The sequence below is a fragment of the Conger conger genome, chromosome 6, assembly GCF_963514075.1.
Source record: "Conger conger chromosome 6, fConCon1.1, whole genome shotgun sequence".
Lineage (NCBI taxonomy): Eukaryota > Metazoa > Chordata > Actinopteri > Anguilliformes > Congridae > Conger > Conger conger.
In genome coordinates, this window is record NC_083765.1 from 35,090,923 (window position 1) to 35,103,657 (window position 12,735).

At 45.0% G+C, this 12,735-nt stretch overlaps 2 protein-coding genes across 5 annotated transcripts; one reads left to right on the forward strand and one right to left on the reverse strand.

Moving 5' to 3' along the window:
* Window positions 1-273: 273 nt before the first annotated feature.
* Window positions 274-4,618, reverse strand: fbxl8 (F-box and leucine-rich repeat protein 8). Of its 3 annotated transcripts, XM_061245369.1 has the most exons (4): window positions 4,395-4,618; window positions 3,606-3,711; window positions 3,282-3,429; window positions 274-2,037 (listed from the first exon to the last, which is right to left on the reverse strand). In XM_061245369.1, exons 3-4 carry the CDS (start codon window positions 3,416-3,418, stop codon window positions 1,053-1,055), a joined length of 1,122 nt encoding a protein of 373 aa, XP_061101353.1. In that variant the 5' UTR covers window positions 3,419-3,429; window positions 3,606-3,711; window positions 4,395-4,618; the 3' UTR covers window positions 274-1,052. The 3 variants fall into 3 exon arrangements, with proteins under 3 accessions (XP_061101353.1, XP_061101355.1, XP_061101354.1); XM_061245371.1 differs by lacking the exon at window positions 3,606-3,711; XM_061245370.1 differs by lacking the exons at window positions 3,606-3,711; window positions 4,395-4,618 and having other exon boundaries at window positions 3,282-3,599.
* On the forward strand, window positions 3,736-12,533 carry tradd (tnfrsf1a-associated via death domain). Of its 2 annotated transcripts, none has more exons than XM_061245372.1 (6): window positions 3,736-3,875; window positions 5,754-5,854; window positions 7,443-7,587; window positions 8,132-8,412; window positions 10,110-10,272; window positions 11,429-12,533. In XM_061245372.1, exons 2-6 carry the CDS (start codon window positions 5,834-5,836, stop codon window positions 11,725-11,727), a joined length of 909 nt encoding a protein of 302 aa, XP_061101356.1. In that variant the 5' UTR covers window positions 3,736-3,875; window positions 5,754-5,833; the 3' UTR covers window positions 11,728-12,533. The 2 variants fall into 2 exon arrangements, with proteins under 2 accessions (XP_061101356.1, XP_061101358.1); XM_061245374.1 differs by lacking the exon at window positions 3,736-3,875 and adding an exon at window positions 4,174-4,378.
* The last annotated feature ends 202 nt before the right edge of the window (window positions 12,534-12,735 follow it).

Sequence of the window (12,735 nt, forward strand, 5' to 3'; positions counted from 1 at the left end):
TATGCTTTCTTTGAATATAATAAGATAAAGATGAAACATAATTGGGAAAGTCAGTTCAAAACAATAAATATGAATCATCTCCTGCTCATTTTAATGTTTCACAGATAAACATGATCTATGCTCCTTGCGCCTTCATTAGAGAGGATTCATATGAATGACATCTTGAATGACACTTCCATTGATAAATGTGATCTAGCGGAGGTAAATTGCAACCATTAAGCGTATACAGCATGTTGTTTATATTGCTCGGAATTGAGATAAAGATAAAATATGTTATTTTGCATACATTTATTTCTGCATTACTTTAAAATTTCAACAATGTTCTAGTTATATTTGACCCAGGCCAGTTTCATTATAAGGAATCAGCTATAAGGAAACAGGGTTAAACACACGGGTTAAACACACCTATGAGTGATTATCAGGGGGGTCAAAGTCCACTCATTAAAAAATGCTCTCCGTTGGCACTGATTGATGATACAACTGCAATAAAAGGAACCTTTGAGGCATCCAAAAATAGGACCTGATTAATTGCATGGCCTTTGCTGAGACTGAGAATTATGGCGTGCATCTTCTATGCCACTGACCTGCTGAAAAAGGACAAAATAAAAGCGATGTAAAGTGATCTATGCGTGTGTTTTTTATAGGCTAAGAAATATGTTCATGCATGTCTCCTCCCTTACATTATGTGTTAATGATATGAAACTTTACAAAAAGGCAAAGCTTTGTTTGTTGAACTCATAATACGTGAATATATCAAATGCAGAAATTGGTGTTTTCTTATTTGCATAAGCTGATAATCATAGTGTTGTCTTGTCCTCCCACTCTACCCATCCCTCGCACACTCTCCACCACATCTCTCTCTTTCCCTCTCTCCTCCTCCTCTCCCTTATTTGAGCACGGTGCAGGTCCAGGGGTGAGGTGGTCTTCGGGGAGTACCTCCAGACACGGGGGCAGCGGTGGAGGAAGGCCGCCACCACTCGCAGCGACACCCCCACTCTCTACCACATCTCTCCTTCCCTCTTCCTCCTTCCCTCCCTCCCTCCCCCTCTCCCTTATTTGAGCACGGTGCAGGTCCAGGGGTGAGGCTCCTTCGTGGTCTTCAGGGTGTACCTCCAGAGATGGGGGCAGTGCTGGAGGAAAGCGGCCACCACTCTCAGCGACACCACGCAGTAGCAGTGCACCTCCCTCAGCCGGCCACAACGCTCGGCCACGACCAGCAGGGCCGGGTCCAGCTGGCCCCCGGGGGCCGAGGTCTGCAGCACCAGCCTCTCCAGCGTGTCGCTGTAGTGCCCGGCGGCGAAGTCCAGCTCCGTCACCAGGCTGGTGAAAGTGATGAGCTCCAGCTCCCTTACAGGCAGGCTGGGCTGCAGGATCTTCAGGAACATCTTGGCGGGAAGCGTGTGGTTGAGGACCACGTTGACCGCCAGCGCCGGGTGCCGGGCCCGCAGGGCCTCCCAGAAGCGGTCGGAGACCATGTGCGCGTACTTGTCGGACCTCTCGCAGAACAGCTCCAGCAGGGAGAAGGGCGCCCTCCCCGGGCGGAGGAGCTCGCCCAGCACCTCCTCGGACAGGCTGGCGTAGAAGGCGCCCAGCGCGCACAGCCGCGGGCACAGCGCCAGCACCTGCCGCACCGTCTCCGCGGTGACGTTGCACACCAGCGTCTTGTTGTTGACGAACAGCCGGCGCAGGCCGGGGCTGCGGCGGGCCACGTTGAGGACCAGCGAGTCGTTGAGCGTGAAGGGCATCTCGCGGAGGTCCACCTCGCGCAGCGAAAGCCCGCTGTCCTCGTTCAGGAAGACCGCCCGGATGCCCTGCAGGATGTCCTCGCCGGAGTAGAAGAGCGGGAAATCGCCCGTGCAGGAGACGCAGAGCGCGCTCAGACGGCTCTCCGACGCCGTGGTGTAGCTGAGCGCCCGCACCGCCATGCTGCGGCCCGCCTCCTCCTTGGGGTGGCGGATGGAGATCTTCAGGTGGCGGACCAGCTTCAGGAGCCGGCGGAACTGCGGCAGGCCGCGGCCCTCTGCGCCGGACTCACACCTGCAGAGCAAGTACACTGTACAGGTAGACTGTATTCTTTGACTTGAAGCGTTTCATTATTTATTTTTGGGGGGATTTATCACGTTCTTTTAAAGCATTTCGTTTTTTTTTTTTATTGGATCATATTTCTCTCTTTCTTTATTGATTACCATAACTCCTTTATTACATCATAATTTTGTGCATTCGTCACATCCTTTAATATAACGGTTTATAAATCTTAAATACAGGGATGCCCACATATCTTTGTAATGTTTATTGCCTCTTTTTTCTGTTCAATGTTTTAATGTTTTTATTGTTGATTATTGATTGTTTTATGTTTGTGATGTTTTAACGTGGTTGCACAGTGAATTGTCCACCAGTGAAAATAAAAATTGACTAAATGATTGATGAAAAGCAGGGAAGAATTGAGTTTCACACATGCTTTGGAAAAATTTACAGCATTTACAAGCATGCATTTGATATGTAAAATAGGTTGCTCATCTTTTATGTATGGTCTGTACGTCTTTTCCCCCTGCAAAACCTCTACAGTCCTCCAGTTTCATTGTAGTTCTGTACATTCTTATAAGGTATTTGCATTATTCAGTTATTTTGCTCTTTCTGTATACGGAGGAGTGGAGCAAATGCAACTCAATAATAATCTTGCATCAACCTTTTATGCAGGTTCTGGATAAATCTTATGCTTTGCAACACATCACACTCTATGGAAAATCACATGTTGTGCCATTTTACTCACAAATCACTGCTAGGCACTCTGCACCCCCAGTTATTACTATTTGATAATATGCCAGCACAGTTTTTCCTGATTATTGATTTATTCATTGTAATTCGGGATATATGCCCCTGTTCCTAATGATCTGTCAATGTACACTGTCTACTTTCTGCAACTTGAATGATAAGCTTGTACATTTTGATTATGCAGCGACACTGCTGCTGTAACATAAACAAAATGCCAAACCAAAATTTCTTCAGCATCTATCCAGCTATATAAAGTGACTGTACAGTAGGTAAACATGTCATCTTTGTAAATTGATAAGACCTAGAAATACAAAAACAAAAGTTCTGAGATTACTCTGCTCAGGAACCTGTCTAGGTTTTCATCTGGAAGTAGAAAATACAGTTTTGTATTGTTTTAGTTGGTGGACATGCGCTTTACTGGTGTCCGAGAGTCTAACATTGAATTAAAAAAAAAATATATATATAATAATAGTTTACTTAAAGCTCGTCTCTATACGCAATTCACCTACCTGACCTCGGTGTAGTACCAAACAAAGGGGTGGGTCATAGTTTGGGACCACGCCTTGCACACCAAGGAGGCGCTGTACCGGTCCCACAACGGGAGGTAGGAGAAAATATGGGCGAGAACCTCCTCTGGAAACTCCATTTGTTACAGGCCTGACAGAACAGTCGTAATGACACCATTTTTAGCTAGCTTGCGAATACATACTTAACACTAATGGTCCAGTTGTTCGTACTTTCATTTTACGTTCAGTAGTATTTCACTAAACAACAGCTGCCTTTGAAACCTACAGCTAAACAATAATCACATTTGACAACGGCATGAAACTCACCGGATGACTGGGAGTGTCAAAACATTTTCCATGCATCCGGCAAAGACAGTGTACAAGTGGATACGCAAGTTTTTCCTTATACGTCACTGAAGATTGGCTCTTAGCGCTTAAAACCAATCGAAAACGAGCAATGAGCTCCTTATACCAACCACATTACGTCTCTTGGCCGTCCCCATCCAATAAGATCGCTTCAAATTATTACTGTACGTGAGTGTAGTCTGTATGTATCATTAATAATAAAACGGGTGCCTCAACACAAACATTTTTGTGGTAAGTTAACTAACTATACGTCCATTAACCTTTCATTTGATTTTGAATAATAAGTACAACTTTAACTGATAGCTATGGTGAACTGGCTAGCTTGCAATAGTTTTGTCTTCAAACATTCGTTGCTAACTGCTAACAAATATAATCGAATAGCTAAGTAGCTAGGTAAGTTAGCCATGCGTCCCCGGCTAGCTACGACAATAGAGGAAGGTAATATATAACAACTGCTTTGTGCCAGTTTTGGAAAATAACTTTTTTTGTAACGTGCACCCATACGATTGGTTCCCTATTTTACTGCCACTGCTATTTGGGTGTGAAATAACGAGCGGTCGGATCGAATTGCTTATTTTTAGCTAGCTAACATTAGCTATTTGTAATCAGCTTTCCGATTGAAAACATGAAATTGTTGAGCTCAAGAAAGTTTTGTAATTTCACGTGTCATGTGATGCAAGGCATGCACTAATGCATGGTAATGCGGTGGAAACGCGCTGACATCAACTCAGAAAGTGAGTAAGACAATACCTCACAATGTCAGCGCTGTGTTGTTGCTCGCTCGCTCGCTAGCTACTGTAGCTAACTAGGGAATTTGCTGGGCTCATTCGCTAAGACCTGCTAACGTTGAATAAATCACTGTTTTTCTTTTTTGGTCAGTTCATTTCTGATTTCCTGTTTGCAAACAACCATAGATTACGATGTTACCATTGTGCCTTAAAGATCTGTCGCTGTTTAGCTTAATTAGCTAACTTAACAAGTCGCGGGTGAAGTGTGAAATTGCGCTGTCCGATGGTATAAGTAGGCAATGATTCACGAGAAACGGGCATTTTAGGGCGGTGAGTCGACAATCGCCTCGTCATAGTGTAACTAGCACTAATATTGCCTATAATTACTATGTAGTACTGCATAAAAAGTCTGAGCTAGTTAGACATGCAATATGTCACATACACTAGTCATATATAGTTATTTATTGTTCACAGTGACAAGTTGAAAGCTAGCCTGTCCCATACTGATTTTATTTCCGTAAAGTGTAGGGATTTTCGCAATGACAAAAAATTGTCTACATAATAGTCTTTCAGGTCACCGCAGCAGCATATGAAACCGATAGTTGCAAACCGAGTCCTAATCTTCATTCATATTAAAGGAACTCCAGTGTCACCGTTTATTAACCAGCTGTAATACTGTCCGTGCATAATGCAATGTACGAACTAATACTTGCAGTTTTTGTAAAATTACTAAATGTATCACTGCTTTTTATTTTGACCTGGTGCCTGCATGCTCAGAACATGCCGGATGTGGTTTCAGTTTGACTTGATTTGGTGTATATATGCGTCACCTGAATTTCCACTTGGAATTCCCTGTTTCACAATCATCCATTATCCCACAACAGCGTCATTAGCAGTTTTACTTTGAAGAGAAAATAATTGATTTATTTATTGATAGATTTTTTTCAGAATTCAGAGGTCAGTGAAATCCATTGCTTTCAATTACCAGTAGTGATTGTTACATCAGCATTTGAATGATCACTAAAAAACATTCTAATCACATATTTGTGATTTTGCATCTTAAAGGGATAATTGCAGTAATAATAGTTTTCCAACTGGTAAGTAGGTTATAAAAACCTGCTGTTTTTAAGATGTTTGGTCTCTGTGTACAATCTGGGCCAACGACCAGCCCAGGTATGTTCATGTATCCTTATACACAAATTACCACACTGTCTGCTACTCTGGTATAATTGCATATTACCAGGAGGCTTTATACTTCTGTTGTGTTAGTGGAGAGTCGTGCTTCACATTGGGCCCTGCATGTGGTCGAGGTGAGGATCGGACTGAGAATTTTCATTCCACAGGGTCTTGTGAATTGAATGATCTTATTTTTCTTGCTCAGTGAAATTTCTGCAGTGGACCATGCAGTGACAAGGTGCCAGTCTGCGCGGATTAAAATCATCTCACAGTGATGCTGAAATCATGGACAAAGTTGATGCGAAGGTAAGGCTCCGAAATGGGGGAAGGGCGTCACATGCCCCCAATGCAAGTGGAGTTCATTTACACTCAGGGCCGGCGGAAGCACAGTTTCCCAGGTGCCAGACCATTCGGGGCGCTGCGTCTCAAGCTTTGAAAAAATCTATCTATCAATCAATCTAAATTTACGATAAGAATACGAAAATGTTATTGCATGAGGCCTGTTGTGCGATAAATGATGAAGATGTTATTAACCGTGTAACTGAATGTTCTTTAGCATTTATGGTATCATGTTTGATGCATTGTTGATATATTGGCAGATCGTGGAGTGACTGTCTTCATGATGTCATTACTTTATGATTTTTTTGCTGAAGTAACAATGAACTATCTGCATCTGAAGGGTGTCTTTATAATGGATGTGCTTCTTATGAACTGCTCTCACAAAGTCTTCAGGTAGCAGTTTGTTAAGTGTGATTAGTTGCATGATCTCCAGAAAATGTAGTTGCCAGAGACAGCAAGAAATCTTTAACCACAAAAACCATGTTGCTGTTTTTCAGAACATTGTCATGGTAACGCTGTGGTTTCAGGTCCAGTTCTAATGCTGGCAACTGCTCTTCTGCCTGAAAATTTGTGCTGCAGTAGACACATCCAACCGTAGAAACAGATATGTTTAAGAGTAGGCCTAAACTTTGTAAGTGCACCTGTGTTCAATATTTAGGGCCAATTCATTTTCATGTATTTACATTACTCTACTTTCTAGAGTATTATCTGTATTCAGTGTGTGAATGAAGTCATCAATGAGTAATGTATTCAAAGTCATTTTTGAAAGTGAATTGATGTAAATGCCCACTTATTTTCAGTCAGTGAAATTGACATACACTAACTGCGAGTGCTTGCCTTTTATTTACTGCAAGAAAATAGCTTCAGAATTCTTGAAAATGGCTGATTTGGTGAAGTTATGTTAGTTATTCATCAAACCAGTCATTTTGTCATGTTTAAAAAGGTTCTGAACATTACATAATGCATAATTGTCATTATCATGGATTATCTCCAATGTAGTATCCGAAATCATTGGCCAGTCCTTCTACCAGCATTCCAAATATAAAAATTCATGCTATTTCAAGCTGAGCACCGTCATTGCCAACAACGTGTAGCAACTTCCACCATTTTGAAAGCCAACGGCTGGTTGGAGGTGTCGTTTGAGATGCAAGAAAGTGCACCTTGGCAGGAGCTGCTTAACAAAGCTGCTCAACTTGAAAATGTTCACTTTATTTCTGTATACTTCTCTGTGCTGCTACGTTATGGATACATAAATCCTCATTTGAAAGCAATAAACTTTAATCGGGGTCTTGCATGTTTGATGAACCTTTGAAAGTTGTAAACTCAGGCTTTTTTCAGTTTAAACAGAATCTGGGAAGCCCTATAAAAAACATTATTTATTTAAAGTTTTGATGTTTTATCTTACATGAAGAATTATGGAGAGAAATGATTTAAATAGTTTTCCATGGCACATGTCATTCCGTATTTCAAGTTTCTGGAGTTGTTTTCTGGTGGCTTTCCAGATCAACATTTTCTTTCATAGTTTATGATTAATTTGTGCCTGTGACTGTTTCAGAAAGTGACTGAGAACTGTGTGGACGATCTGGGGACAGGTTGTGCTTTCCTCTTCCTGGAGTCCGACTGTCCTGACCTGCTCTCTGCCTATAAGGACCCAGACAGGAAGTTCAGCCTTTTCAAGGCCATCAGGCTAACACTGTCAGGTGGGTGGAGGGAAAACCTCTCAGGAGGAACCCCCTGTTTTGGCTCAGCTGTCGGAGTGGTGCAGTTTTTGCTTGGGCAAAGTCACCCTTTCTATTGTTTACTTATTATTTATGTATTTATGTGGTCTGCATTTCCCCTCTCTGTCCTCCTCTCCCCCTTCTCTCCACCCCTGTCCTTGATCTCTTTGTCCCTCGCCCTCCGTCCTTCCCCCTTCTCTTATTTGCTGCCATAGAGGATTATGCACTTAGCACTTTGCTGTACGTCGCTCTGGATAAGGATTGGATTGGCCAAATGCCAATAATGTAATGTAATGTCATTTTGGGAAATCATGTGAGCGGGTGGGGCTTCTTCATCCTTCCACAGCAGGACAATATATGGCAGGATTCCTGTGTCTGCCTAGGTATAAAAATGGGCAAACCTTACAAATGCCCTACAAATGCCGGTACCATGACCATGAAATAAAGCTGGACCATGAACGAAGTCTGCGTAGGCCAGAATGATTCTGAACGGCTGCTCTCCCCACCCCTGTCACCCCTCCCTCAGACGCGGCCGGCGGCCTGGACGGGTATGAGATCCTGAAGCTGCACGACGCCGAGCCCCGGCTGGGGGTGGAGATAAAGTTTGTGGAGGCCGGGGCGTGCCGCAGGTTCCTGGAGAGCTACAGCAGCGGCGCGGTCCAGCAGCTGTTCACCCAGCACGCCGGCCGGGTCCTGCCCGGGGCCGAGGACCTGGCCCTGCACACCCAGCTCAAAGCCGGCGACAGCTCCCTCGACAACTTCCTGCACGACCAGGACCGCTGCCTGCACCACATTAGCCTGATAAAGGTGAGGGAGCGGGGCCAGAGGCTGACCTCTGGGGCAGCCTGTAGCCTAGTGGCTAAGGTACATGACTTGAGCACAGGAATATATACAATTTTTCACTTTTTGATATAACAATATACAGTGTTTTTCAAAATACACTGCTATGTAACACATTTTTCATTACAGGCTCAGTCATTCAATACTAGTGCTACTGCTTTCCCAAATCACCGGGATGTGTTTTGTGATATGCCAAGTCTATAAATATGATCTGTAATTATCATCCATCATTCCTAATTGTGAGGGGGTGACTATAATACAGTAATATTTGCATACGGCTTCAGGGAGTGCCCGTCTGGCAAGGGCTAACTCTGACCCCAGGCATTCTGGCGCACAAAGTAGTGCAAATATGAAGCTAGAAGTGCCCTCATTAGTTGTGAAAACGTTTCATCTTTCTTCAAAGCAGCAGCCGAGGCCGCTCTTCCACCACCGGGGTTCGGTCACGTTGTCTTGTGTGAAGATTTCCCCAGACTTTCACTTTCAAGTTATAAGAGTAAGAGTCTGATGAGATAAGAGATAGCTTTTTGCAAAAACAGGATATGTAAGGACAAAGCCATTTTGCATGCGTGGGGACAACGTGAGGTTTAGTGCACAGCCATGCAGTGACAGTCATTTGGCTGTGATATTGACGTCAGGCCATATTGTCTCTGTTTCGGTTTTTCCACTTCTCCTCTCTTGCCCCATACTTTCCATCATCCTGTACTCCAGTAATGACCATGTCCGATTTATCTATTGGTGCTGCTAAGAGCTGGTTGCTAGGCAGCGGAGGGAAGAGCAAAGAGACAGAGGAAGGCTCAGAGGTCCGGTAATGGCCCCTCCTGCAACAGGTGCACTTTGTTTTGGGCTGCAGTTTGATATTAGGCTAAAAACAGGCTCACAAACCCGACGGTAATATTTACACCCTCTGCGAGCTGTTCCAGTTCTCAGTAGAGCAGGTTAGCGTAATCGCCTGTTGGTGGCTTCTCTGCCCTAGCTTCTGGTCAGCTCACACCTGGCGCAGCTGAGCCTGCACTGGCCTATTTCCACCCTTAGAGGGACGTTTTTTTCCTAGCCCAGCACTAAAGCACCTGATTCAGCAAATTGTGGTCTTGATTGAAGACCTCAAACGGATGACTAGTTGAAATGGAAAAAAACACAGCGGATCTTCTCAGATCGTGGACCAGAGAGATTAGAGTTGAGCCTGTGTTAAGCCTGTGTCCACACTAAGTAGCGTGGCTTTGTGTTGTCTGTGTCGCCGTGTGTCATGCGCGGTAACGCCCTACGTGTGTTAGCTTTTGCAGAACGCCGTGTATGGTCATGAGCTGGGTGGGCTGTGGTTTTCATGAGTTTGGTAGAAGTCGCTGTGGTTCCACAGCGCTCGTGAGTCTGGCGACATTAGCTCAGGAGCTAAGCGCGGTCGTCTGGTGGTCAGAAGGTTGCCGGTTCGACCCCCCCGCCCTGGGTGTGTCGAAGTGTCCCTGAGCAAGTCACCTAACCCCCAATTGCTCTTGACGAGCTGATTGGTACCTTGCTTGGCAGCCTCTCGCCGTTGGAGTGTGTGTGGGTGTGGGTGAGTGAGAGGCGTGAATTGTAAAGCGCTTTGGATTGAATAGAAGTGCTATGTAAATGCTACATTTACACTGGTTGATGCTGCGGTTGATGCTGTGGTTCTCCTGTGTCGGCAGCCTGACCGTCTGCCCGATGACGAAGTGTGCCGCCTGGAGGAGCTGCTGCGGAGCCTGGTCTTCTCCGACAGGAGCCCCTGCCACCCCACACAGCCACCGTCCTGCAAACAGGAAGCTCCCTGCGTGCCAAATAACTGCTTCCTGTTTCAGGGGAAGGTGTTTGGTGAGTATGCTTTTCCAGCGAAAGTGGAGAGGAAGCAGGGTGCTGAAAATCGATGTAGATTTGAAACATTTTTGAAACCCCGTACATGTTCAACAACATTTCAAGAAGATGATGAGTTAGCCGTCAAAACATTCAGAATTCTTCTTAAAAAATAAATCATGTTTTCCGAATTTTTTTTCCCCAGTCAGGGATTGCACTGTGCTGTAGTGTTTCCGGTTGCTAGGCGCACCCACACAGCACACAGTGCATTCCTTCTGTACGCCTGCCGGCAAACCAGCCGGTGACTAATTTACACGCTGCACGGTGACAGGTCTGTGATTGGCTGAGGAGATGCGGAGCACACAAATTTAGAACGCCCTGTATACACAAGCTCATTTCATTTACAGAGCAGGCATTTGGGTACTTTCAAAGCTGAATCTGGCATTCGCTGAATCAAGAGACAGCCCATGTTCTTTTGTGCCAGAGGGTTGTCGAGTCTGAACTAGCTTTTTAGGATGCAGTCCCCTCACATTACGGGACCAGGGTGGACCAATATCTGTCCCTCTCCTCTTCTGTTCCACTTCTGCGTCTATTTTAAAGGTCCCATATTGTACTATTTTCCAGTGTTTTATTTTAGGTTCTGATATTCATAAGGAGATGTTTGTGTGATTTTAAGTACCTCTGCTGCTGTAGTATCTACAGTTTTACATGTCCATTCTCCAGTGCCTCCCATGAGCTTTACTGCTTCAGTGACTGTGTCTTTAAGGCTCATTGATATCAGTGAGCTTCTGTTCTGGTTGGCTGGCTAGCTCCAACGAACTGAATGCGTCTGTGCCCAGCGCTTGGATACAAGGTGGGCCGTGCCGAAGGCGGATATATGCACATGAGTGCATAGTGACGTCATAAAATAACAGCCGTCCAAACGGCTTATTTAAATTCCGTTTTTTAAAACCGATTCTTTAGGGAGTGTTTTGATACTTTCACAGTGCTTTTTATAGCACAACTTCAACTTCAACTTTATAATCCGCATGGCAAGGGAAATGTCATTTTCCACAAAATCGGACCTTTATGCTTTCACAAGGGTTGAAGTCACCACACTCTCCGTCCTGGTCTCATTGAGATACACAATACAAAATGGAACCTTCAATGAACCTTACCCGATTGGCCGTTTTTACAGACGACCGTCAGCTGACGCCGGGCGACCACCAGCGATTCGCCAACAACATCGGGCGGGAGTGGAAGAAGGTGGGGCGGGCGCTGCAGAAGACGTGCCGGGCGCTGAAGAGCCCCGCCATAGAGAACCTGGCGTATGAGTACGAGCGTGAGGGCCTGTATGAACAGGCCTACCAGCTGCTCAGCCGCTTCATGCAGGCCGAGGGCAAGGGGGCCCGCCTGGGCCGGCTGGTCGCCGCCCTGGAGGAGGTCAAGCTCGTCGGGATCGCCGAGATCATGCTGGACCTCCCCCCGAAGGAGTGACCCTGCGCCTCCTATGTGCCACTGAGAGAGCGGGCTTTGTGTGTGTGTGTGTGTGTGTGTGTGTGTGTGTGTGTGTGTCTGTGTGTCTGTGTGTCTGTGTGTCTGCGTCTGCACGAGAGAGAGGACCCTGTATGTGTGTGTGTGTGAGAGAGAGAGAGGACCCTGTATGTGTGCATGCGAGTGTGTGTGTGAGAGCGAGAGAGAGAGAGAGAGAGAGAGAGAGAGAGAACCCTGTATGTGTGAGAGAACAGTTTGTGTGCATGTGTGTGTGTGAGAGAGGACCCTGTATATGTGTATGTATGTGTGCGAGAGAGAGGGGACAGCGTATCTGTGTGTGTGTGTGTGTGTGTGTGTGTGTGTGTGTGTGTGTGTGTGTGTGTGTGTGTGTGTGAGAGAGAGAGAGAACAGTGTGTGTGGGGACAGTATGTGTGCATTTGCGTATGTATTATTTCCAAAAAAAAAAAAAAAAGCAGCATTTCTTGTTATTCCCAACGAGACCAGTTGTCAAGTTTCTTTTAGAGATCTTTACTCCTCACTGAGTCATCACTTGGTTGCTAAGCTGCCTGATGTTAGGGTACAAATCAAAGGTGACATGATACTACGGCGATGTCATGGTGGATGGATCTTTCTAGGGGCACAACTCATTTTCTTTTCCCCCCAGTTTTGTACAGTATCAGTGCCTTGATGAAAATGAACTGGATTGGGATCATTTATGATCTAGCTATCAGTTTATAAACCTATGCATTTGTAGTGATTTTATATTGGGATTTTTACAAGATGACAATAAAGGCTTTTCAGTCAAAGAATATTGTGGAAATGGGCGGTCGGTGCTGTTTAACCTTTGACCTGCTGTTTAATATGAACATAGCATTGAAAACGATGCAGAATTTAAATCTGCGATAAACATCAAACAAAATATTTTTTTCCCACGATCACTTCTCTCCGAAATGTAATTTAATCTGGATATGGTGAGAATGGAGATAAGGTTTGAATGAGGGTTCTTCAGTT

Bases quoted from the DNA above. Each gene is read 5' to 3' on its own strand.
- tradd (XM_061245372.1), top strand. From the start codon at position 5,834: ATGGACAAAGTTGATGCGAAG. The intron at 7,588-8,131 runs GTGGGTGGAGGG...CCCCTCCCTCAG, and splicing joins CATCAGGCTAACACTGTCAG to ACGCGGCCGGCGGCCTGGAC. The intron at 8,413-10,109 runs GTGAGGGAGCGG...CTGTGTCGGCAG, and splicing joins ACCACATTAGCCTGATAAAG to CCTGACCGTCTGCCCGATGA.
- fbxl8 (XM_061245371.1), bottom strand. From the start codon at position 3,418: ATGGAGTTTCCAGAGGAGGTTCTCGCCCATATTTTCTCCTACCTCCCG. The intron at 2,038-3,281 runs GTAGGTGAATTG...CTTGCTCTGCAG, and splicing joins TGGTACTACACCGAGGTCAG to GTGTGAGTCCGGCGCAGAGG.